General features: G+C 61.7%; 2 protein-coding genes across 8 annotated transcripts in view; both read right to left on the reverse strand.

Moving 5' to 3' along the window:
- The window catches only part of MTA1 (metastasis associated 1), a 33,289-nt gene extending 28,830 nt beyond the window's left edge, over window positions 1-4,459 (reverse strand). For all 7 annotated transcript variants that reach the window (XM_025277459.2, XM_025277458.2, XM_025277457.2 and 4 more), the window contains exon 1: window positions 4,322-4,459. In XM_025277459.2, coding sequence (XP_025133244.1) covers window positions 4,322-4,349 — 28 coding nt within the window. In that variant the 5' untranslated portion in view covers window positions 4,350-4,459. The remainder of the gene's footprint in view (window positions 1-4,321) is intronic.
- A 6,214-nt stretch (window positions 4,460-10,673) lies between these two features.
- On the reverse strand, window positions 10,674-25,596 carry TEX22 (testis expressed 22). The gene is made up of 4 exons (XM_025277461.2): window positions 24,818-25,596; window positions 24,336-24,573; window positions 10,951-11,082; window positions 10,674-10,869 (listed from the first exon to the last, which is right to left on the reverse strand). Exons 2-4 carry the CDS (start codon window positions 24,516-24,518, stop codon window positions 10,690-10,692), a joined length of 495 nt encoding a protein of 164 aa, XP_025133246.1. The 5' UTR covers window positions 24,519-24,573; window positions 24,818-25,596; the 3' UTR covers window positions 10,674-10,689.
- Between the last annotated feature and the right edge of the window lie 20 nt (window positions 25,597-25,616).

A 25,616-nucleotide genomic window follows, 5' to 3' on the forward strand; every position in this document is an offset into this window, starting at 1 on the left:
GGAGCATGCCCCCCCACCCCGGTGGCCCTGTGCTGACCCTGGTCCCCTCACACGGGATGTGGCCGCCTCTCAGGGGTGACTTTCCCCTCCCCAAGGGTAGCCCCCTCTGCCCGATGTCCACAAACAGAGCCCCAGGGGCCCAGGGGCCTGCATGGATGCCCACCCTGCAGAGGGCGGGAGGCAGTGGGCCTGTTCCCCAGGTGCCGGGCATGGACCCCCCCCTGGGCTCTCTGCACCCGCAGCCCTCACCCCCACATCCAGCAGTCACTGTCGCGTGGGTCAGCCAAGGGACCCGGGCCTGCGAGGGGCCAGCTGGGGGCAGGGCCAGATGATGGGCCCTCAAGGCGCTGGGAGTCGACCCTGCAGTTTGAAGCGGAGGAGACGGGGCAGACCTGCTGCTCGGAAGATCGTCTCCTCAGGCTGCTGTGATCGCGGCCAGGGGGCTGCAAGGCCCGGGAAGGCAGGAGCGCGGCCGCCAGGCCCCCCAGACCCAACACCACCCCAAGCCCCGGACAGGACAGCGCCAGCGGCCTCCTCTGTCCACGCGGGGCCCCTGGAGACCCAGGGAAGTGCGCCTGCTGCCATCAGTCTCCAGCCCACCTGCTCCCTGAGGACAGATGGGCGGGGGTGCTGGGGGCACAGAGGCACAAGGCGGAGGACAGCGCAGAACACCAGACTCGAGAGAAGGCCGGCTGCGGAGTCGCAGGCAGCCCCCCAAATCCACACGGCACCCCAACTTCAGCCCCAGAAGGCGGTCCTGCGCCAACCTCGACCAAGCCCCCCTCAGCCCTGGCGAGTCCGGCACGGACGCCCACCCGTCCAGGTGCCTGGCAAGGCTACCACCAACGGGAGGGCGCCCGCCGCCCTGCCTGGCCCCAACCCAGGACCTGCCCCAGACACCCCTGAGCCACAGCTCCTCACCAAGTAACCCTAGACTGCAACGGCCGCAGTTTGCTCTCAGAGGAACGTGAAGGCCCCAGAAGACACCCAACGGGGGGTGGGCTGCAGGGTGAGTGTGCACATGTGCACGCACACGTGTGTGCGTGACAGTGGTCCACCCACTTCCAGCCCAGAGCCCAAGGCTGCCGCTCCCCTCGCCACGATCCCCAGCATGTCCCCACCGCCCCTGAAGCGTGTGCAGCTTTCCCGACTGGCGACGTCTTACCTCGTAAAAAGGTAAACAAGCACAAAAGCGTTTCCGACAGAAGGGCAGAACACAGCCTGGCAAGAGCAGCAGAGGCAGCAGGAGCACCAGCAAGCTGCCCAGAGGGCGAGGGGCCCCTGTCACCTTTCAAAAGTCGGGCTGTCCAGGAGAACAGCTGTTAACACCGCACAACGAGAGCAAAAGGAGAGCAGACGGGACCATCCACAGCCGCCCACTGCCCAGTGACCGAGGCGCCCGCGGCTCCGGGCCGCCGGTCTTCCGTCTGTCCCGGAGCCTGACAGGTCAGCTCTGCCTTCACAGAGAGGCAGAAAGAGGTGTCCTCGGTGCCCGCAGCCCAGGGCCGCCCCAGACGGGAACCTGCCGCCGGGCGTGGACCCTGACCCCGCCACCGGCATCCCTTGCCCGCCACGCGCCATCCAAGAGGCCTTCTGTCCAGGCCGGGCCACTTCCTGGGGAAGAACCAGGCCCGGTCCCTCCCAGGCTGACCCACTCCGCCCAGCCGGTCAGTTGGCACGAAGTTGCGGCCGTGCCTTCGCCCCGCCCAGACGCCCTGGCAGGGCCTCGGAACAGCCTGCCAGGCAGGACACAGGATGCCCAGGAGAGACTGGGTGCCGCGGACCACTTTCTTGTGTCCCTCCCATGCGGCATTCGGGACACACAGATGCTAAGACACGCTGTATCTGAAATGCAAACCTAACAGGCATCCTGTACTTTTTCGTGCTGAATCCAGTGGCTCTCGTGGACCGCCCCACATGGAGACGCCTTCCCCGGGTTCTATCCCTGCGGTGTGCCTAGGGCGGGCAGCCTGCCCGGTGGGGCCCAGCCCCAGGGAGAGGTGCGCATCTGCCCATCTGGGTCCTGAGAGGCCCTGACGGCACCCCCAACCCCAAGCCAGCAGCTCCCCGGGACAGGACACCGACCTGCCGACACCCTGCCCACCGGCCCTGCGGACCCAGGGGACAGCGCCTTGGGATCCCGTCCAGAGGTGGGGGACGGAGCAGCAGTGACCAACTTGGAGTCCAAGGGGAAGCGGCCCTCCGGCTTGGGCCCCGGGAGCGCCTCCGGGACCCGCGGGGGACACCGGGGTCTGAGGCACAGGAAGGCCTGAGTGCGGCCAGGCCCCAGTTGACTGCACGGCCAGGAGGCCTGGAGCCCACACATCACAGCAGGGACACGAGTGCAGGCTGCGGTGCCCACGGCCTGGGAGGGCAGAGACAGCACACAGTGGGGGTCCCACCCTGAGTGGCAGGTAGCCAAGGTGCAGCGGGGGGCCAGCGGAGGGCCCCCAGCACCCCACTGCCTCCCCCTCCAGGCTCCACCTGGGAGCTGGGAGCCTCTTTTCATTCATTTATTCAACACCCCAACGCGGCCCCAGGGCAGAAGCCTGGGAGGGCAGAGGAGGCCACACATGCAGGGGGCTTCTGGCCAGGTAAACCTCAGGGGCACGGGGCAAGCTGGAAGGGTGGGCCAACCGGAGGGGTCTCACGCTGGGAAAGAGGGGACCTGCATGCAGAAAAGTGGTCCGAGAGGACATTGTGCGGGAGGAGAGCTGCCAGGGCGGCCGGGGGACCTGGGCAGGGAGCAGAGGCTGGGGCTGCCAGTACAGAGGGGGCGAGTCGGTCCTGGGGACCTCCTGCCACCCTCCAGGTGACCGGCTCCTGCTCGGACGGGAAAGGGTGGGAAACGAACAGGCCCCTCCCTGAAGGGCCGCTGCACCCCAGCCCGCTCCCCACGTGTCCACCAAGGGTCTGTGCTACAGGGGGCATGGGCCCCCCTTCCCGCGACCACTTGTGAGCCGGAGAGGGCAGGGGAGGGCCTGACGGGCCGGCAGGTATCCTGCCTACCCACTGACTGGGTGGGGGTGTGCACCCAAGGTCACGAGGCTGGCCTGGCCCTCGGGGTCAGCTGGCCAGCAACAGGGCAGACCGTGCACAGAAGTAGCTCGGACAGCAAGGCCAGGGCTGCTCTCAGGCCTGACACGCTCCACCTAAGCTGGGCACGTGGGCCTCTCAGATCTCAGAGACAGAGGGCACCTCGCCTCCCTGTGACTTCACGGAGCAGCTGGGAACCCACGGGAAACCGGCAGTGCAGCCTCCTGGAGCCCCCTCACCACAAAGGGGGGCAAGACCCAACGCCAGGGGCTTCCCGGGGCCCACCGTGGGGAGAATAGCCCAGGAGGGGAGCCCCAGGGCCTCGGCCAGCTCAGCATCGCGAGCAGGGACCACCTGGCTCATCCACACCCCTGCAAAGCACCTCCCTGCCGCCCTGGGGAAACAGGAGGCAGCAAAAAGTTTGGGGTGTGTTGAAAGCACGCTCGGGGTGACCACAGGCTACTAAGGCTCTGGAGAGGGAATCCCCCAGAATACAGCCCCTAAGCATACTCCAGGCCCAAGCCCTCAGCAGCTGTGGGCTCCAGAGGGGACATGGCCCGCACCCCAGATATGAGCCCGCCCCGCACACCATGGGCCCTCCTCTCTCCTGCGCCCCAGAGCCCCCACCCCGGCAGGGCAGCCGGGGCCTCCTGCACCATGTGCTCCGCTCCGCTGGGGGCGCGGGGCTCCGGCCAGACCCCTCACAGAAGGGTGCTGGCATCCCCCACAGCTCCTCACAGACCACAGGCCGCCCCCAACAGGTGGGCACAGCCCCCTCCCCCCTCCAGCTCGGCCCCTGTCCCCGCGGGCTCCAGCGGGGCGGCCCAAGGGGCCCTTTCGGGCCGCAGTGAGCGTGGCCGGGCCGGGGTGGGGGTGGAGGGCAGGCTGCTCAGAAACGATGGGGTGGGGAGGAGACGGGGTGCGGTGCAGACGAGGGGTGCGGGCGGCCGGGGGGAGGAGGGATGGCCCGGCAGGCCGGCCTGCAGTGGGGGAGGGGCGGAGGCGGGGGAGGGGGCCGGAGTGGGGGCGGGGGGGGAGGGGCGGGGGAGGGAAACGCGGAGTGGGCGGGCGGGCGGGGGCCGCGGCGCGGGGTGCAGAGCGGCCCGGGGGATGGCGAGGCCCGGGGCGGCGGTTTGGGACCGAGGCCGGCCGGGGGCAGAGACGGCGGGGCCGGGCCGGGGTCCGGGAGTCCGGGGCGCCCGGGGCGGGGGTCCGGGTGGGGGCCCGGCCGCGGCGCATAAAGGCGGCGGCGGCGGCGGCGGCGGCGGACAGGCGGCGGCCTTACCTCCGACCCTGTACATGTTGGCGGCCATGTCCGGCGGCGGCGGCGGGGGCCGCGGGCTGGGCCGGGCGGGCGCGGGGCTCGGCGCGGGCGGCCGGGAGGACGCGGCGCGGCGCGGGCGCGGGCGCGGGGGCGGGCGGTTTAAAGGGGCCGCGCTGCTCCGCCGCCGCCGCCGCCGCCGAGGCCGCCGAGGCCGCGCAGGGACCGAGGCCGCGGGCGGGCGGGAGAGGAAGAGGAGGGGCCGCGCGAGGGAGGGGCCTGGGCGCCGCCGCGCCCCCCGCGGGGCCGTTTCCCGGGCGCCCCGCCCCGCGCCGCGCGCCCCCGGCTCCGCCGCCCGCGCGCCTCGCGCCCCCGCTCCCCGCGCCCGGCCTCCGCCGCCCGCGAGCCCCGGCTCCCCGCGCCCGGCCCCGGGGTCTTTGTCCCTGCCCCCGGTCCTGCCCCCCGGCCTCGCCTGGACGGTGGCGGGCCCCCATCCCACCTCCGCGGGGGCACCTCCTCCCTGGACTGCGGCCCGAGGAACCGGCCAAGGGACCGGCTGGCCGTGCCCAGAGTACCCTCTGGGAGGCCCCGCCCGGGAGCGGGGCAGGAGGGGGAACCCGACGCGGATGGTGGGGGCGGGGGCGGTGTTGGGGGGCTGGCGGGGGCTATGGCGGGGGGGGGGGGGGGCGGGCTGGCGGTCCGTGCGAGGACAGCGAGGTGGAAGGGCCGTGGATGAGGCACCGGCCTGCCCTCCGCAGGCCCGGCAGGACCTGCCACGCTGTGTGGGCTTAAGTCTGACGATGGCGGTGGCCCGGGTGCTGCCCGCAGGGGAAAGCCGAGGGTGGAGGGGGCGGCCCGGCTGGCCGCGAGTGGGCCCAGTGGGGATTCTAGACCAGCCCGCTGCTTGGGGACCAGGGGAGGGAGGTGAGGGGCCCAGGGTGACTGCTCCGTCTGCTTGGGGACATCCCTGTGGGACACAAGGGGACAGAGCCCAGGACAGGCCCCAGGCCCCGCACGTCGTGGAGACTGAGGGCGGCTAGAAGGCAGGAGCTTAGCGCTGAGGCCATTCAGGCAGGCCCCCTCTAAGGGGAGGGGGGCAGGAACGTCCCCCTCCCCACGGCCCATCCTAACTCAGTAACCTGCGTCTCCTCCTCTGGACAGCAAAGCTGTACCATGAAGCCTCCATCCACCAGCACCCAACAAGCTGACCAAACAGTAAGAACCACAGATAAATGCCCAGGCAGCACAGAGAGCCCCACACTTCCCGCCTGTAAAGTGCCTGCTCCTGTCTCCCCAAGAGGGGCATCCACCTGCAGGACCCCCCGCCCTCCGCGGGGAGAAGCCACGAAGGGCGGAGGCTGCCTTCCTCCGGCCGGGGTGGGGGATGGGGGAGAGTGGCAGGCAGGGCTGCCTTTCCCCGGAAGTCTCGGGGAAGCTGCTGGAATTCCAGGTCTCCCCCTCCCAAAGCAGAGCGACGTCTACTAAAGCCCACTGCTCTTCTGGCGTCACACTGCTTTCCCCTCTGCAGGCTAACAAGAAAGGGGGATTGCACGCAGGGCCCAGACCCCACACCAGCCCAGAGGCACGGCAACAGACCCCAGGCACCTTGCGGAAAAGACTTCGGAATTCTTGCATTTAGTGGCAGAGCAAGAAGACATTCAGGAAAGAGCCCCGAGGGTGTGCCACGTGGAACGGGGTAGCCATGTCCAAGACCACAAGGGCAGCATAAAGAGTGGGGAGCGGGGGCAAGGGACGATGGGAGTCGCCTCTACAGGAGCCCCGTGATCCGAGGTCAGACGTTAGATGACAAGACAGCAGAGCGAGAGCGAGATGTAAGAGCCGAGGAAACAGGTCAGGGTCACGCCGTTGCTCGGACAGGAAACCGAGGGGCCAAGGGTGGCAATGACTAACACGGGGAAGCCTGGAGGTGGGCTGGGGCGAGGCCAAGCAATTAGCACGATCGCTTCGTCATTCATTTGCTAAGCACCCACTTCAAGCCACACACTTCAGATGCTGGGGGCCGGGGGGAGGGGCAGTCACTGTCCAGCAGGAAGCAGGGAAGCAGTGATAAATACGGCAGTCAAGGCTTTGAAGACAAAGTGATGAGAGGGGTCAGGGGACAAGCGCTCACGGTGGGGGCACTGTTTGTTTAGAGAGGCGGGGATACTGGTGAGGAGGGACCCATGGGAGCCTAATGGTGGGTGAAAGGGTCCAGAGGCCACTGGACAGGGCAGCGTCCCTGTGCAGGGCCTGCAGGGCTCCAGGTGACCTGAGCTGACCTTTGGCCCTGGCGGCCACTTGCTGAGGGATGGGGGCGGCAGCCGCGTGTGGAGGCCATGACCCAGCGGGAGGCACAGGGCGCAGGAGGCTGCAGTCTGAAAAAGGCTCAAAGACCCGCCACAGGCCACTCTCCCCAGCATCACCTGGGAGCCCCCAGGACCACAGCGGGCTGAGTCACACGGAGCCCACCTCTCCTGCTCACTCAGCCTCAGAGACAAGAGAGATGCTCTTCAGAAAACCCATGTCACATGCAGCAAGGACAAAAGCTGGCCCTGTTCTCCGCAGCAACGTTTGAGACCTGAAGACCAAGTCAGGAGGCCGAGAACACTTTACCAAAGAATCCTGCCCCGGCCTGCGGAGGGTGCCATCCAGCGGGGAGCAGGGAAGAGATGATAAACAGGATGGTTGAGGCCTTGAAGACAAGAGTGATGAGGGTCAGGGCACAGGGCGATCACAATGGGGGCACTGGTGAAGCAGGCACCCTTGGGAGCCTAACGGTGGGTGAAGAGGTCCCACCATGAGAGTCTAAAGGCCTTGGGCAAACATTTTTAAACCTAGAAGAACCTGAGAAATAAGGTTCTTTAAAAATGTAAAAGCTGACCTTCAAGGCAGCCAATAAGACTGTAATGGAGACAAAGACAGGGCAGTGCTGACTGGGGAGCTCGCTGCCCAGGAGCAGGGCTCCAGCGGACGGCAGGGCACAGGGGGCCGGGCAGGCACAGAGCTGCCAGCGCCCCTCACCAGCAGCAGGCGGACGGGCGTCACACAGACCCAGTCAACACCCGGCTCTGTGTTTGCTGTAATTTCTAAAAATAATCGTAAGAGAATCTTGTGAACTTCAGATGAAGAAATATTCATCTAATTTCAGCATCGTGTTTTCCCTTAAATTTTTAAAAATTTGAAAGAATTCTACAGTTGTTCTGTAGTTCCATGTACCCTCACACCTCTGCCTGGGCCCTTAGACATATCGGAACCGCCCTCACCTCATGTTGACAGCATTCCTCTCGGTGATGAAATTGTAGGCGAGATTTTTTTTTAATTTTATTGCTGAATAGTGAGCAAATATTCTTGCAAAGCCAATGAAGTCATTTTTCTCAATGGGCAATGCTGGGCACTGTGTCTGCAGCCCTTGGGAGGCCACACAGCTCAGGTACCCTGCTGGGCCTGGGGGCCTGCGCCCCGCAAACTAGGCTGCAGGGCACCCCTTTCTGTTTGGGGTGTCCAGAGCGGCCTCTACTCCTGCTCTGAGTCCCCCCGACCCTCGAGCACAGACGGGTGCCAGGGTGCAAGGGGGGGCACGCAGTGGGGGGGCCATCCTCTCTGCCTGGGGGTGTCCCCGTGAGTCTGGGGAGGTGCCTTCAGGGAGGGAAGCGGAGTAAAGGTGCCCTGCACTGCCCACTGTCGGCGGTGACAGGTGGTGTCCCAACCAGAGGGTGCTGCCTGACCTGTCTGCTCCCAGGCCGGCCACCTCCTCTCATCCAGGCTGCCAGGCTCCCTTAGACTCTCCTCTCTTCCAGGGGTTCCCAGACAGGCCCCTGGTGCTATCTGGGGCCTGATGGTTCTCAGCAGTGAGGGGCTGTCCAGTGCGCCTGAGATGTTTAGCAATCCCCAGCCCCCACCCACTCAGTGCCAGGAACCCCTGTGGAAGGCAGAGTGCCCCTCCCTTAAAGACGGCCACATTTTCCCCCAAACCTGTGACCATCCTGGACTATACGGCAAGGGAGGAGTTAGGGTGTCTTACCGGGTGACCTTGAAACACTATCCTGGGTTATCCAGGTGGCCCGACATCTTCACAGGTCCTTGAACGTGGAGGAAGAGGGGGAGGAGGGAGGCTCCTCTGCAGCTCTGAGGACGGAGGAAGGGGCCACAAGCCAAGGGACGTGGGCGGCTTCTAAGACACTGGAAAGGCTGGAGCCCCAGGAGGAAGGCAGCCCTGCCCACACCCCGCTCGTAGCCGAGTGAGGTCCATTCCGGATTTCTATAGAATCTACCATCCATGAATTTGTGTGAAGACACCAAGTTTGTGGCATCTTGTTAGGGCAGCAACACGAAACCCACACACCCAGGGCGACAACAAAGCCACCTCCAGGCACCGTCAGCTCCCCAGGCTCCACGCCCTACTGCGAGGGCCACAGGCTGCCGGCCGGTCCCCGCAAGGCCCCCCACGGCTGCTCCAGGCACCGTCAGCTCCCCAGGCTCCACACCCTACTGCGAGGGCCACAGGCTGCCGGCCGGTCCCCACGAGGCCCCCCACAGCTGCTGTGCTGTGCTGGGGAGAGCCGGGCAGTCAAGGGGAGACCGGTGCAGAGAAGAGGCCCTGAAACCGCCTGCAGGGCAGCGGGCCGGCCAGCCCCAGGCTGGACCCATGCCACCGACCGCGGCCTACGGAGAGCCCCCAGGCGAGACCGGGAGACATGGCCGGGCGAGCCCAGCAAGGCCCAGGCCTTCAGTGAAGACGTGGGGTCCTCTAAGGCCTCTGGGGCAAAGAACTCACAGCACTTGTCACCTGTCTTAACTGCTGACACTTCAGCTTGGGCTGGAGGGAGTCCTCCCAGCCGGCATGGAGACTGGCCCAGAGCAGATTCTGGCCCCTGACACCTGTCCCCCACTTTATCAGGGGTCCTTGAGGAGGAGGGGAAAGTCATGAGGCCCCCCAGGCCCTGTCTAGACCTCACACCACTCCTCTCCCACCTCTTAGGACGCCCCATCCTAGTCCCACTCACCACCCCCACAATCCCTGGGCCCCTCCACGCACCCTGGGGATTCTGGGAAATCCGCAGGCCTGGAACAACAGTACAGTCAGGGGGCCTCGGAGAGTGCGGCCTGGGGGCTACCTGTGTGATCCTGGACGGCTTCCTGGAGGAGGAACCTGTGCTGAGCTTTAAGGTAAAGCAGAGCAGGAGGCCAGGACGGGCAGCTAGGGTCATCTCAGCAGCCGACTCTCTGAGCGAGCGAGGCCAGAACTTGGGCACTACCCACATCCTGGGCCTGGAGGTGGAGTGGACCACCTCGTTTTGCCCAAAGCCCCCTCCCTGCTCCTTCCTGCTCCCATCAGCCCCTAGCTGTCAGTCACCAAGTGCAGGAGATGACCCGCCCAATGCCAGCCTCCCGCTGCCCCAGGGCTGGGCTCCTGTGACCCCCTCCCTGTTGCCCTTCTCCCACCTCCCGTTGCTGCCAGCCTGGTCTCCCCAAATGCAGCCCCATGTCACTGTCACCTGCAGCTCAGAAGCCTCCTGTCCACCCCTGAACTTGAGGCAAAGGCAGACACCATGGCAGGCCAGGGCCAGCTCCTCACAGCTACCCCAGGCCCTTTGCCCACCCTGCCTCCTGGGCCCTGGTCCCCCTACGAGCTCCCTGTGCAGAGAAGGGACAGCGCCACCTCCTCCAGGAAGCCTCCCTCTGTGTGGGAGCCGCCCTGACCCCCACGGCCTCTGGCCTTCTCCGCATCACGTCGCCTCCCCATGGGCCTGCCCAGGACCCGGTGCTCCTGGGCTGGGCGGTGCCAGCACCAAGCAGTTCAAACATCCAAACCTCTGCCCTGCTGGGAGCGTGGCCCCACCTCACTGCTCCACGCACTGCCCACGCGCATGTGTGCTCAGTCGCCTCAGTCGTATCCAACTCTTGCAATCCTATGGACTGTAGCCCACCAGCTGGCAGGTGCCCAGTCACCTCAGGGGCCAGGCTCCCCAGCCCAGACCCCTTCCACCTGGGCTGCTGACAGCTGTCTGTGAAGCAGGCCCAGAGGAGGGGCTGCTAGAGCCTCACGCCCTCCCAGGCCGCCCACTGCTGCTGGTCCCAGGAGGATGGCCCTGCTGGGGATGGGCACCCTCTGCTGGCAGCCCAGGGGGCCATCCTGGAGGGCCACTCTACCCTGTCCCCCAGACCCTCCAGGTGGCCTCTTGGAGGCTGGGCTGGGCCAAGTCACCCCAACCAGAGGTGACCTCCAAGGGGAGTGTCCTGAGGAGGGGGCAGCCAGACGTCCTCCCAGGCCTGTTTTCGTATCCCCGGGCCGGTGGCGGCGATCTGGAGGGCTACAGGGAGGGCGCAGGGCCCGCCTCCCCAGCACCCACAGGAAAGACGCAGGAAGACAAAACACTGGGCTGAGTCGGCTCTTAGAAGGGCGGCGACCTCGAGGCCGGGGCCTCCAGAGCCACGTTGTGCCAGAAAGGCTTGCTCCGGACCAGGAAGGCTTGGAAGGCGTTGGTGGACTCGGAGGACCTCGGCGGGTGGGGGAAGAGCACGTCCTTGTCCACGTCCTCGGACACCAGCTGGGCCATGATCCGCGCGAGGTCCTGCGGGGAGAGCGGGGGTCAGGGGCGGGGCCGGACGGGGTCGGGAGGGGCGGGACCCGGCGCTCCCGCGCTTCCCCGCACCCTGCAGGAGGGGGGCGCCCCCGCGAGGTCCAGCTTCTCGCCGCGGCCCAGCACGGCCAGCCTCCGGCGCTCATCTATGCTGACGCTCCAGCGGCGCCGGCTCCGGCGCCGGCTGTCCTGCGGCTCGCACACCTGGGGGGATAAGGCAGGGGTCTGTGCCGGCCCCACCCGGGGTCCCGCACCCGCCAACCCTCTGCACCCCACAAAGGGCGGTGCGCTCAGCCACCCCAGTGCCGGCGGGCGGGCAGAGCTTCAGCTCCTGGCTCGGGCTGTACATGGCTTTGCTCAGTGGCTCCGCGCCTGGACACCCAGGCCAGCACCTGCCCTGCTTTCCTGCGCGTGGGTTGCCCCCCTGGATGCTGGGGGCCCTTACAGCAGAGGTCGTGGCCCTCGGCTAATGCCTATTCCTGGCTGGGCACAGTCTGCCCACCCTCTGGGGAGGCCCCCAGAACAGGCAGCCAGACTGTGGGTGCCTTGAGAAAGATGGGCCCAAAGGTCAGCCTCCTCCCAGGCCCCTCTGAAATGCCCACAGAGAGGCATTGGGGGAGATGACACTCAGGGCTCCACAGGCTCACGGGACAGGCCGGGAGGCATCCTGCAGGACCCACACCCTACTCCTGCCCAGGTGGGCTGTCCCTGGAGGGCTCTGGAGCCCCTCCCGCTCTGCCCAGTCAGGGGCCAACGGGCTGCCTCCCTGCGGGGTCCAGGAGGTCACCCTCTGGAGTGCCATGGCGGCTGGGGTAGGTGCCATGCTAAAAATAAAAGGAGGATTAAGACAAACTCAGTCCCCATTCCTCAAAAAACTAAAAATAGAACTACCATATGACCCAACAATCCAACTTCTGGGTATACATCCAAAGGAATGGAAAGCAAGTCAAAGAAATATTTCTGCACTCATGTTTGGAGCCACACTGTTCACAGTAGCCAACAAGTGGCTGCAACCACAATGCCCATCAGCGGATGACTGAATCAGCCTCGTGTGGCCCATCCATAAGACGGAGTATCATCCAGCCTTAAAAAGGAAAGACACTTTGCATAAGCTGCAACATGGATGAACCTCAGAGACATGGGCACAGAGAACACAGGTCTTGTGTAGTCCACTCGTGTGAGCTACCTGGAGTCACCAGATTCGCAGAGTCAGAACACAGCACCAAGGCTGCCCGGGCTGGGGGAGGGGCGGGCGCGGTTTAACCCGGACGGAGTTTCAGAGTGGCAGGATGGAAGCCCCTGCAGGCTTCACAGCGAGGCGAGCACAGCAGACTGGCCCAGACGTCCGTTCGGGGTTCTCCATGGGACAGAAAAACCCAAACGAACTTCTTGGCCAGCCCAGTGCTTAACACTACTGAACCATACACTTCAAAATGATCAGGATGTGGTGGGGGGAGTGGACACTTGGAGCCAGAAACACACACAGAAGGAAGATAGTGTGAGCAACACAGGGGAAGGGAGCGTGGACAGGCCCAGGAGGCACAGTCAGCAGGAAGAGATTTTGGACTCTTGCCTCCAGACTGCAAAACAATACATTTCTGTTATTTAAGCAAAAAAAAAAAAAAAAGGAAAAGAATAAAGCGAAGTCCCCAGCCCCTCTTCCCACTCTGCACCAAGAACCCCGGCAGCCTGGCTAAGCACCCCCTCCACCTAGGAGAGGGGAGGGGTCCTTTCTGGGGAAAAAGACCAGCCCCAGTGAAGAGCCCTACAGAGCCGGGGCATCCAATGCAGAGCAGCCAGAAACCTGCCCGATCACTCCACGAAGTTCGTGACTGCTGGTGGGGCTGCCCTCAGCACACGGAGCCTCCAGCCAGCCCACGGGCCCACCCCTGGGTGCAGACAGGGCAGCCCCCATGGTATGAGAAACACAGGGGAGAGCCACTGGCCGGGGCCCGAGAGGCTCCGACGGGACTGTGAGGAAGCGCGCCACCTCCCCACTCCCGCCGCCTCCTGGACGACACGGACCCATGAGACAGGAAGAGGACAGAGCGAAGAGGGGCTGCTGCCAGGGCCGTGACGAGCTCTTCAACGTTAGAATGTGGCGTTGGAACCAGAGCTTCCGTAGAAGACTGGGGGGTGGGGGCGGCCTGCCGGCCCGCGTCGCCCCCTGCCCCGTGACTGACGCCCACAGCGCCTTTAGGCGGCGTCACAGGGGTTCCCTGTGATGTGGGGAGGGTCTGAGGATGCTGGCGGCGCACGGGGGTGGCCCACGCGGCCCGAGGGGGGCCTCCTGTGACCGTGTGTCCACCCAAGCACAGCCTTCCCGGGGAGACCTCTGGTGGTGAGACGCACGGGACGCACCAACCCGCCGACCTCGGCCTGTGAGCAGATAGACAAGTCTGCTGTCGAGTCGTTTGTCACAGAGCATCATCACAGCAAAGACCAACAGGACCCACAGCAAACCCCAAAAGCCAAGGGGAGGGAACGTGAGGACAGGGGAGAATCAGACATGCAGGCCCAACAGCCAACAACAGTTTTCAGAGAGAACAGAGGGGCCGCGCAGACACACGCACACACGGACACGCGCACACGGGCACGCACACACACACGCACACGGGCACGTGAACACACACACGGATATGCACACACACGGGCACACACGCACACGCACGCACACGGACACGCGCACACACACGGGCACGCGCACACTCACACACACGGGCACGCGCACACACATACACGCACATGCGCACACCCCGCAAAGGGGCAAGACTCCAGGCTGGAAGGGCTCCTACAGGACCGAGAGAGGAGACAGTGGGGGACATCTGAGAACCAGGCAGAGAGAAACGGGCACGTGTGGGGGGTGAGGAGTCCCCAGGGCCGGGAGAGCCCACGGCCCCAAAGCCCTGCAGGAAGGTGGCTTCCCGCTAGAATTTCCCCACCCAAGCATCACTCAGCTGTGCAGGCAGAACAAAGTGTCCTCAGCGCCGTCCAGTTGGAACTGAGCACCTGCGGGGCCTTCTGAGGAGCTCCCAGAGGCGGGGAGGGGCCCAGCCCACCTGGCAGGAGCGAGACCCGGGGCCTGGGGCACCGCGCGTTTGTGAGACAAGGGCCACAGCTGTGCTGGAAGTCTGGGAGGGATCAGAAGATGCAGAAGGGACAGGAGGGCACCATCATCACCTCCAGGAGACACAGGAGCTGTCTGAGAGGTGGCGCTCACAGTGGAGGGAAGCTGCCCATGTTCGGCTCCGGGCCAGGGTCGCTGGGGAACAGGCGCGAGGCAGCAGGACCTGCGGAGAGGCAGGTGTCTGCGGGCGAGGAAAACAGCAAGCGCGTGTCCCCAGGGCGGGAGGCTCCACTGAGCCCTCCGGGCTGGCGGGCGGCTCTTCTCAGCTCTGTGCTCACGTGGGGTATCGAGAGAGGCGCACAGCTTTACAAGGAGAGACGGGCATTACGGAGTGGAGCGACCTGACGGCACGCACGGGGGCCCACGTGCTCACCGACGGGATTACTGTCACCAACAGCGGCCAAGCCCCAGGCCACGGGCAGGAGACCCCCTCGTGGGCCCGCCTGGGAACCCGCACCAGGAGCTCCCACGGGCACGGAAGCCGGAGCGGAAGGGGACCCGATTCTCAGGAGGGGACAAGAAGGACTTGCGCCAGCCACGAGGGAGGCCAGCGCTGCCTCTGAGGACACAAGGCAGCTTTAAATGCTGGAAAATTAGGAAAAAAGCCGTGGAACAAGGGACCGAGCAAATAATTCAAGAAGCTAGGAAAACAAAAATGAAAGAGGTCCTCTTAAAGTTTCAAAACAGAATTAGGAAAGACTGGTGAGTAAATCAGAATGAAAAAAAAGTACAATGACATGATCGAAAACTGTTTTTTTGAAAAACCATTAAAGCAGAACGACTCTCTTCCTCACGTCATCAACTCCACCTTTGTCATTTTTGCCAATCTTTTCGTGTTTAGTGCCCATCTTCTTCTCTATTAAATATTCGTTTATATTGGCTGCGCCCAGTTTCAGCTGTGGCCTGTGGCGTCTATTAATAGATCCCTGGCCAGGGGTTGAACCTGGCCCCCTGCACGGGAACACGCAGTCTCAGCCACCGGACCACCAGGGCAGTCCCTGCTTCTTCTTAATGAACTGTGTATGTGCACAGACTCAATATACTTTTCTCCTCAGTTTTAAAAACTGTCTTCTCTTTGCTCTTAAGCCTCTCTTCACACGTTTGGTTGGGAGACATTTGTATGTTCTAAGTGTTACAGGCCTTTTCCCAGCCCGTCCTACACCGCCCTTTGTCTTTGTACCAGCCTCACACGCAGCAGTCAGGTTTGTCGGGGTTTTACTCTACAGTCTGGCCTAGCCTGGGCATCTCCCCCTTGGACTCTCACCACAGCCCCCTTTCTCCCGGCATTTCTGTGATTGGTTTAACTTGCTGCTCGTGTGTCTGTGTGTGTCTGACGAGTCGGGGGATCTTGTAGATGGATGGCCGGTCACCCCAATACTATTCATTGAAAAGTGTGTTCCCCACTGGGAAATTAAACTCCCAGATTCAACCTGGGGTCCGCTTCTGGATAGTCTGTGCAGGCTGCAGGCCTCCTGGACAGCTTCCGTCCCAGCGCCACACGACTCTCTGCTCAAAGCAGGCGAGCCAGGCCCTGCTCCTGTTTTGAAACTCTTGCCTGGTTTCTCTTCCAAGTAAAAAAAAAGAAACTTTTTCAAATGGTGGTGTTACTCTGCAATGATGCTGTTTCCTTCTGCACATTTCTGAGCCCTGAGTAAAGGATGCCCCTCACGCGGGCACCCCGCCGTTTGCTCCTTTCCCACCCGCCCTGACCCTGGAGCCCATGGTCACTGGCCGAGCCTGGCAGCGACGCGCCTCTGAACTAAAGCAGACTGTGCGCGGCCTGCCCCCTCCCGCCCGGGAGAGTACCCCAGGGTCCCCTGCACCATCTGCATGTGGTGGGGGGGGGTGGGGGGTGGGTCGTGCGCCGTTTTCAGCCCACTCTCATGACGGCTGCCTCTGACTCGACTTAACCTGCCACCCCTCCTGCCGCTGTGTCTCCGGCTTTGCTGGCCTTGCCCGTGTCAGGGCCTTTCTCTGCCCCTTTCCTCTGTCTCGATCGGGTGTTGTTTCTAGCCCATGTCCCCTCCGCTTGTTCAGAGGCGCTCACTTCCCAGTCTTGTGATACCACTGAAACTTGTGGGGCCCGCCCGCCCAGGTCTCCAAGGGCTGCTCAGTCAGCACCAGGGATCAAGGACTGACCTGCCAGCCAGACCGGGGAGGCACCTTCTCCAGCTTTTCTTGAGTTTCCTTGTGACTGCAGCTCTCACTGGTGTCTTGGAATAACCTCAAGAGGCCCTGAGCCAAAGCCACCCAACTAAGCAATTCCCAGTTTCCTGACCTATAGAAACTGGGATGAGAATATTTATTACTGTTCTAAGCTACTGATGCTGGGAAAGGTTGAGGGCAGGAGGAGAAGGGGACGACAGAGGACGAGATGGTTGGATGGCATCACTGACTTGATGGACATGAGTTTGAGCAAGTTCCAGGTGTTGGTGATAGACAGGGAGGCCTGGCATGCTGCAGTCCATGGGGTCGCAGAGTTGGACACAACTGAACTCAACCAACTGAAGCTGCTGGATCCTGGAGATTTTCGTTACGCAGCAACAGATAACTAATACACTGCCAGAAACATTCATACCTTTGAGATACACTTTTCAAGATTCATGAAAACTATTTTTTAAAGTTGGGATTGTCCTGAATTATTCATTTTGGGGCAGTCTGGCAGGTTGAAAACATTAAATCTTCCCACTCAGTGACATGGTACAACTTTCCCTTAGGAGTTCTCTGCCATTGAGCCACATTTTACAGTGTCCTTTGTGTGGGCATTGAACAAGAACAAGAAGACTTATTCCTAGAATTTACAAACCCTGGTTCCTGTTGCTAAAGTGAATGGATCCTCCTTTCTACTACACTTCCTGGTTGGTTATTTTTAGTGTACTAGAAACTAGTATGCTTTGAACAGTGATCATATATCCAGGCTTCTTGATTAGTGATCTTTTATTTGAATTGGCCTGCATGGACTTTCTAGGTAGATAGTATATTGGCTACAGATAGGGACTGCTTCAATACTTTGGCCTCCTGATGCAAAGAGCCGACTCACTGGAAAAGACCCTGATGCTGGGAAAGATTGAAGGCAGCAGGAGAAGGGGACGACAGAGGATGAGACGGTTGCATGGCATCACCGACTTGATGGACACGAGTTTGAGCAAGCTCCAGGAGCTGGTGAAGGACAGGAAAGCCTGGCGTGCTGCAGTTCATGGGGTTGCAAAGAGTCAGAGACAACTGAGCAACTGAAGAACAAACAGCAAATGACTGCTCATCTTTGCCCTTTGGGTCTTTCCGAGGCCCGTTCCCCTCCCCCGACTTTGGCGCAGGCCCCATGCGCTGTCTCAGTGGCATCACGGTGACGGCCGAGCTGCCGCTTTGGGAAACATGACCACGGTGGGCTCTCTGGCTCCCCTTCACCAGGTTACAGAAATGTCCATTTCTTCCTACCTATTAAGAATGGATAGTTTTTATTTTTTTCTCCCAAGGAAGGAGACTGGAATATATCAACATTATTTTTCTACATCCATTGAAATAATCATGTGATCTTCCTTCTTTTGCTAATGAAGAAAATGTTTTTGCTTAAAAAAAAAAAAATCTTTTTGGCCACACTGTGGGCATGTGGCTCCCCACCCAGGGATCAAACCCTTGCCTCCTGCAGTGGAAGTGCAGAGTCTTAACCACCGGGCCACCAGGGAAGTTCAGTGAACATAATTAGGAGATTTCCAATCACTTCATCCATGGGCCACAGTTTTCCTGCATTCACGCAAGTCCGTTTACTCAGGGCATGCTCGTTGAGCTCCTGCTATGTGCCGTGTGCCCTCCTGGATGCCAGGGGCAGGGCTGAGGAGGGCGGGGCCCCTGTGGTCCTGCACCAGGCTACCCTCCGTCGTCGCGGAGTTTGCCGCCCGGTTGGATTTACTTCTGGACTTTTCAACCTGTGCTTCGGTCAGAGGGCATCGCTCTTCTTCTTTCCCCGCCTCGTCAGCCGGCATGGGTGCCAGGGTGATGCTCTGGGCTGCGAGGACCGCGTCGACGCAGAGGACTCGCTTCTTGGGTGTGGGGACACCTACCCACGAATCCTCATTAGGGAAGATCCAGGCTCACTTTAGAGTTTCCTTTGCTCTTAGTCTCTTCAGGGTCCTGAAAAGCCCTCTGTAACATGGATTCAGATCAGCAGGGTTCAGGGTCTCTGCTATCTCTCCGCCAGGCGAGACTGCACGGTGACACCCCCGCCCTGTGCTGCCAGCCCGGGGCTTCAGGTGGGTCCTGATGGCCTTGGCTGGGCTTGGGGCAGCCGAGTCGCCGCAGGTGGGGGAGGGGGGCGCCTGTGCCCACTGCAGGGAGACCTCGCTCGCCAGGCCCTGCCAGTGGAAGGGCTGTCCTGCCCCAGCCTGGCCTCAGGCACGCGTTTGGTTCAAAACTGGGACGGTAACCACGTGAGAACATGCGCAGGAAAGTGTATTTTAAAACCCGGGAATCCATGATCCATAATGAACAGTGCCGTACTTGCTCCCAGTCTTTCCCCCCAAGAAACCGCGTTGATCTGGTCCCGGGCAGGCTCCTCGACGAGCCCACACACCACGCAGGGCCGGGCTGCGTGACCAGAGACTCAGGGCACAGAGTGCTCGCCCGCGATGCTCCCGCAACCCGCTTTCGAGACATCTCCACGTGGGCTCCCGGGGCTCGTCCCGCGGGTGGCACTGCTGTCTTGCAGCACAGGAGCCACGGGAGCCCTCACCCGAACCCCCCCCCCCCTGCTCTGCGGAGGGACACGGGCGGGTCTGGGCCGCGTGCGCGCTCCTGGGGGGCGGCTGGAGTCTGGCCTTCTTCAGGCCCGGCCTGGGCCGCCCCAGGGCTCTCTCGTCCGAGGGGCGCCGGCTCCCCGTGCGTCTTGGCCAACACTCTGGCCTCTCGCATCTTCATCAATTTATTTCCCTGATATCAAATATCTTTTCGTTTTCTTTCTGGCTCCCTTTCTGTGAAAGGCCTGTGCATCCTGGGAACCATCTGCCTCTCTTGCAGGCATGTGTGCGCGTGTGGTGTGCGCATGCGTGATGTGTGCGCGTGTGATGTGCGCATGCGTGATGTGTGCGCGTGTGTGCCCACGGTCCGCTAGCTGTCAGCCCCTCTGAGCCTCACGCGGGTCCTTTGTCTGGGGGTGGTGCTGGGGCAGGGATGGACTTGGGGCTTCCTCGCGGTCATGCTGTTTCCTCTGCAACCTGCTGGCCCCGGCTGCCCAGGGCATCCGTCCAGCCCAGACTGGCCCTGAGCCCTGCAGGGCCAGCTCGGCCTCACTCAGCCTCTCGCCTGTCCTGGAACTCGCGCTCAAGTTCACTTCGGCTTCCAGCCCTAATTCCCCGCCCACCATTCATCCGAGCCGCTGGGCTGTGTCCTCAGTTAACTCCCCGGGGCCAGCCCATTTACCAGCCCTTCCTCCTGGGCGGGGACAGACTCCAGGAAGCTCCACCTCTGGGCCTGGGGGAGCTTCTTTGGCTTCCCCCTGCTCCCGCAGACTGCTAGACTCCATTATGCACCATCAGATGTCCTCTTGATCCTTTTCTTTCCCTCCCTTTATGTTTTTTTTTTTTTTTTTTACTGTGATAAAACGCGCGTAACATAAACTCGACCACTTTGGCCATCTTGAAGCGCGCAGCTCACTGGCACAAGCACATCCGAACCTTGTGCAACCGTCACCACATGCCCAGGACTTTCCCTCTCCCCAAACCGAGTCTCAGTCCCCACGAAACACTCGCTCCCACCCCTCCCCCGGCCCCTACCCCACTTGTCTACTTTCTGTCTCTGAAGCTGACCCCAGGGACCCTGTGCGTGGGCCCGTGTCTGTCCTCCTGTGTTCTGCGAATCCCACTCAGCATCGTGTCCTCAAGGCCCACCCACGCTGTGCCGTGTGTCACAGTGTGCTTCCTTCTGAGGGCTGAGTTACGCTCTGCTCTGTTTTCACCGCCTTCATGTGTCCAAGGACACTTGGGTTGCTTCTAGGTTTTGGTTACTCTCCACTGCATCCCCCCTGGGAACGTGGATATACAAGTATCTGTTTGTTTCTCTGCCTTGTATTTTTTTCAGCTATTTACCCAGAATTGGAATTGCTGGATCACACCATACTTCTGTGCTCCACTTTCTGAGGAAACTCCATCGGCTGCATCATTTCACACTCCCTCCAGAGCACGAGGTTCCAGTTTCTCCACACTTGCCAGCACTGTCCTTTTTTAAAAATCATTACAGCCATCTAACAAGACTCAGGTGGTGTCCACTGCGTTCTGATTTGCACTGCCCTGGCCCTGGGCCTGGGACTAAGGACGTTGAGCCTTTTTTTCGTGTGCTTGCCGACCATTTGTGCATCCTTGGAGAAGTGTCTATTCAAGCCCTTTGGCCATTTTTGAGTCAAATTCTTGGTTTTTTGTTGTTGTTGGGTTTTAAGAGTTCTTTAACTTATATGCAGAGTACATCATGCAAAATGCCAGGCTAGGTGAATCACAAGCTGGAGTCAAGATTGCCAGGAAAAGTATTAACCTCAGATATGCAGATGATACCACTCTAATGGCAGGAAGTGAAGAGGAACTAAAAAGTCTCTTGATGAGCGTGAAAGAGGAGTTAAAAAGCTGGCCTGAAACTCAACATTCAAAAAACTAAGATCATGGCATCTGATCCCATCACTTCATGACAAAGAGAAGGGGAAAAAGGGGAAGCACGGACAGATTTTATTTTCTTAGGCTCCAAAATCAGTGTGGATGGTGACCGCAGCCAGGAAATTCAAAGCTGCTTGCTCCTTGGAAGGAAATCTATGACAAACTTAGACAATGTATTACAAAGCAGAGACATCACTATGCTGACAAAGATCCACATAGTCAAAGCTATGGTTTTTCCAGTAGTCATGCATGGATTTAAGAGCTGGTCCATAAAGAAAGCTGAACGTCGAAGAACTGATGCTTTCAAACTATGGTGCTGGAGAAGACTGAGAGTCCCCTGATGCTGGGAAAGACTGAAGGCATGAGGAGAAGAGGGCAAGAGAGGATGAGATGGTTGGATGGTATCATCGACTCAGTGGACATGAACCTGAGCAAACCCTGGGAGATCTAATAGAGGACAGAGGAGCCTGGTGTGCTGCAGTCCATGGGGTCGCAAAGACTTGATTGGAAAGGTTACCCCTACTTCCATGGTCATAGGTTTCCCTGGTGGCTCAGATGGTAAAGAATCTGCCTGCAATGTAGGAGAATCAAGTTCGATCTCTGGGGGAGGATGATACCCTGGGGAAGAGAATGGCTACCCACTCCAGTATTCTTGCTAGGAGAATTGCACGGACAGGTGAGTCTGGAGGGCTACAGTCCATGGGGCCGCAAAGAGCCAGACATGGCTAGGCGACTAACACTCCACGGCCACAGAGGGGTCTATCCAGGGTTTCTTCCACCACTTTAAAAAAATTATTATTTTTTTTTTATTTATTTGGCTGCATTGGGTCTTAGTTGCATCATGTGGGATCTAGTTCCCTGACCAGGGATCAAACCTGGGCCCCCTGCATTGGGAGCACAGAGTCTTAGCCCCTGGACCACCAGGGGAAGTCTCTAGCATTTTTATGGTTTTATTTTTTGTACATTTAAAACTTCGACACCTCCATCCTGGTACTCCGTGAGAGGTATGCCTACAAGTTCCTTTCTTCTAGACAGCTACACACCGTCTCAGCATTTACCAAAACATCTATGGGCCTTCCCTGGCGGTCCAGTGGTTAACACACCATGGTTCCACTGCAGGGGCACCAGTCCCACCCCAGGTCAGGGGACTAAGATCCCGCACCCCCACGCCCCCCTCCATGGGTTTGAGATGCCATCTTCAGTTTCCACTAAGTGTATGCACCCACTGGAGTAAGTTTCTAGATCTCCTATTCAGCTCTGTTGTTACTCATGACACGACAGGACACTATAGTTTGATAACTGAAGTTTTATGATATGAATTCACACCTGTTAGAGCTACACCTATGCTTATTCTTCCACGTGACCAGTTTGCCCAAGAAGAAAGGGACGATGTAGGTTTACCAGTTTGTACCATTACTGAGAGTGGGCTGTGAAATGCCTGGGAGAACCCTCTGTGCCAGTGAGTTGTGCTCTCCAAGAACATGGTGTCTTCCCATTACCAAGTCTCTTGGTAACGCTCTGTGGTGTTTTAAAGTTTCAAACAGGTCTGCGTTATCTCCTGTTAAGTCTATTCCAGTTGTCAAACGTGCCTTTTTCACTTGTTTGTCTCCCAGCATCTGTCTGCGAGGGCTGCTTATTTCCAAGCGGTCGCCTGCACCCCCTTCCTGGACCGTCTGCTGTGGACGGGCTCCAGTGCACCCCCCGCACCGACGGGGCACAGGCGCGTCTCCCACGGTGCTGGCTCCGTCCCCCCTGCTCGGCTGCTGGGCCAACGCTTCTGAGAAGGCGCAGGCCACACCGGGGACGGTGACCCACCTCCAGCTTTGCTCTGACCCGCCTGGCACTGTGGCTCTTCTCTTTTTTTTTTTTTTCCAGGTGTCTTGCTCTTTTTCACGATAGAGATCTTCTCAGAATGTCTGGTGCCCTCAGCTGTTCCTCACGTTTACCCCAGGGACTAAGAGTTGATAGCAACATTGGCAGGCTGGGGCCTGGCCACGAGAGCAGCTTCCTGTTTCAGCCGCCCCCTACCACGCAGCTGGGAGCTGACCCCTCTGTTCTGCCCGCCCCATGGCCACACCGGACAGGGGTCACCATCTCCTCTGGGCCGGTCATCCCGCCCAATCCAGTGCCGCGGGTTCTTGCCTTTCTCAGGGTCCTCTGCAGCCATGTTGGTGGGCCTGCCGGGTGGCGGACGGGCACAGGCGTGCCTGGCCCTTTGTGCGAGGCCCTCTGTCTGGGGACCCTCGCTGGGGGGGGACTGTCTCCTCAGACCTGGGCCTCAGCCCGAGGAGAACGCCCTGTGAGCACGTGTCCCCCAGCGTGGGCTTGGGCCGGGAAGGCCGGGGAAGAAGGGACTGGGGGGCCGACCTCTGTCAGCCGGGCTCGTCCCTGAAAGATGATGAGGTCCCGACGTGGGGAGACTGGAGGAGGAGCTTCCCTGCTGAGGGCACAGCAGGGAGCGACAGAGAGGACAGACGCAGCAGGACAGTCAGAGTGAGCAAGCGCACCTGCGAGGCCACAGTCGACGGCTGACGCTGCCCGAGGCCGGGGAGCAGTAGAGAGATGAGGCAGGAGGGTACGACAGGGCGGCCAAGATTGGGGGACCCTGCGGGACTCCCTGCCCCCAAGTCAGAAACCTGGCAGTCTGAGGAGAGGGGTCTGCACCCCTTCTCTGCCTCCCCCAGGACCCCCTCCGCTGTGCCGCCTCCCGGCCTCGTCCCCATGCACCCCTCCCCTACAGCCACCTCCACCTCTTGGAACTGCAAACGCAGCAGGTCATCCCTGTCCAGGCGTCGCCTGGCCCCTCCGTCCACAGGGCCCCTGTCCAGACAGAAGTCCCACCCCGGCGCCTCCCAAGGAGTCCTCGCCCCTGACAGGCGACATGCTTGTGTGTTTATGTCTTAGATGGCCTGTCCTGAGAAGCTGGCCTCATAGAAGCCAACATAGAAGCCAAGCAGTGGCTGGCTTCGGGCAGGGGCACAGCTGGTACAGCACCTAGAGCCCGCTTCCCTCCTCTACCGCCTTTCCACAGAAACCCGGGACCTTGCAGACATCCCCACAGACGGGTCCAAGCACACAGCTGCACGAGCTCCACCGGGCCTGCCTGCCTCAGCCTGGATCCATCAGGCCTGGCTTTGACCCTGAAGCACAGGGAACTGTCCGGAACTTCTGGGGGCCTGGCTTCCTTTGCTTGGAAAGCTGCCCCGGGGCCAGGGGAGCTGTGGCCTGTGCACGCGGGGCTGCACGGTGACTGGACAGCGGCCCACCTGGCCAGCTGGGGTGAGACAGGTTCCTCCACATTGGGGCCAGCACCAAGCAGGGCCTCCAGGAATGTTTCAGTCATGACTTTGGTTGACAGGTCTCCTGCTGACCGCCCGCCTACCTGGTCAGTAGGACACTGTCCCGGCTGTGCGCAGAGCCTCCCCCTACCAGGCGCCCTCCACATGGCGGCCCCCAGGATTGGGGTGGCCGGCAGAGGTGGACCACCCACAGCTGTGGGAGGCTGGAAGGGGCGCGCCCACCTTGGTGCCCTCCCAGGGCTCTGGGGGAGAGAATGCTGACACTCTGCATGGCCCCCAGTCCAGCACCTGCTTGTTATCAGATGCCCTCTGGCCCTCCCCGGGCTCCAGAGGCCCCATCTCCACCCACACTCCCCCGCCAGGACCCAGATTTCTAGAGAGGAGCCCCCTCTAGCTTACCCAGTCCTCAGTCTGCGGCTCCGGCTGACTGCTGCTCTGGGCACTTGGGCCCCAGGCCATCGCTGGGCTTGGTGGCCCCAAGGGCTGCCCCTTCTCCTGGGAAGGCTGCTCCTTCTCCTGGGAAGGCTGCAACTCTGCCTTCTTCCTCAAGAGAACCTTAAGCGAACACTCCCTGCTGTCCATCTGCAGCCCCCTGGGTGGCTGGCCTGCACCTCTGGGGCAAAGTCCCCACAGATACCTGGGCTCCTCAGGCAGAGGAAGGTCACGTTAGGGTCTGCTGGGCTCAGCTTCCAGCCATTGGCCAGACAGTGCTGGGTGACCTCAGCCAGTGAGCCCCAAATGGGTCCATCCCCTTGGGTGTCCTGGTCCCCCTGCTCCTGCATCCATTTTTCTCCACATGGTCACCCCAGGCCAGGGCAGCTGCAGCCACCGCCCTGCCCCTGCCCCCGCTCAGGCTCCCCCAGGAACGCCCCCTCTCCTACCGTGGCTCCAGCTCCTCGGATGGGCAGCTTCTGGGGACTCTGCCTGCGGGCAGAACGACCAGGGGAGAAAGGAGGGGCCCCCCCGCAGCTCTCCCCGCCTGGTTCTTCCGGACCCCTGTGACCTCACCTCGACGCCAGGCCACACCCCAGGGCCCAGGATCCGTGCCCTTCACCTGCACGACTACGTGTGAAGGGGCCGCAGCGGACGGCAGCCCGCCCGTCTCCACTCCGCGGAGGGATGGCAGGGCAGGGGTCAGGGAACAGGAGAGAGGGTCAAGGAGAGGAAGTCATGGGGTGCAGCGACCGTCGGGGAGGCGCGGGACACATCGGGGGCACGAAGACGGGGAGAAGTGGGGTACACACATGGCGGAGTACACACGCTGCAGGGAGGGGCGGGGGATGGGCGGGTCCGCTGGGTACTGTTGGGGTGCCCGCGGGAGGGGATGAGAGGAGGGGGCGGGCACACTGGGGGCGGGGCGGGGCGGGCCCATTGTGGCGGGCGGGTCAGAGGGTGGGGCCCACAGCGGTTCCAGAAGGCCCGAGAAGGCGGAGCCGAGCCTAAGGAAACTTCCGCTCGACAGCTTCCGCCCGGCCGCTTCCGCTTCCGGCTCGGGGCGCGCCTGCGCTCTGGCCTCAATCCTCAGGGGCCGCCCGGGCTTCCGCTGTCCACGCGGACGCTGTCTCGCCCCGGCGTCCATGACCCGGAGCTTCATCTCGGGGCCGCGAGGAGTCCCGGCCCCGCGTTGCCCGGAGAGGCACTCCTCGGGGATGCCCCCAGCTGTCCGCGCCCCGACCCCCC

The sequence above is a fragment of the Bubalus bubalis genome, chromosome 20 (assembly GCF_019923935.1).
Source record: "Bubalus bubalis isolate 160015118507 breed Murrah chromosome 20, NDDB_SH_1, whole genome shotgun sequence".
Lineage (NCBI taxonomy): Eukaryota > Metazoa > Chordata > Mammalia > Artiodactyla > Bovidae > Bubalus > Bubalus bubalis.

Bases quoted from the DNA above. Each gene is read 5' to 3' on its own strand.
- TEX22 (XM_025277461.2), bottom strand. From the start codon at position 24,518: ATGGACAGCAGGGAGTGTTCGCTTAAGGTTCTCTTGAGGAAGAAGGCA. The intron at 11,083-24,335 runs GTAAGCTAGAGG...TTATCCCCCCAG, and splicing joins AGCCGCAGACTGAGGACTGG to GTGTGCGAGCCGCAGGACAG. The intron at 10,870-10,950 runs GTGCGGGGAAGC...CTCTCCCCGCAG, and splicing joins GGGCGCCCCCCTCCTGCAGG to GACCTCGCGCGGATCATGGC.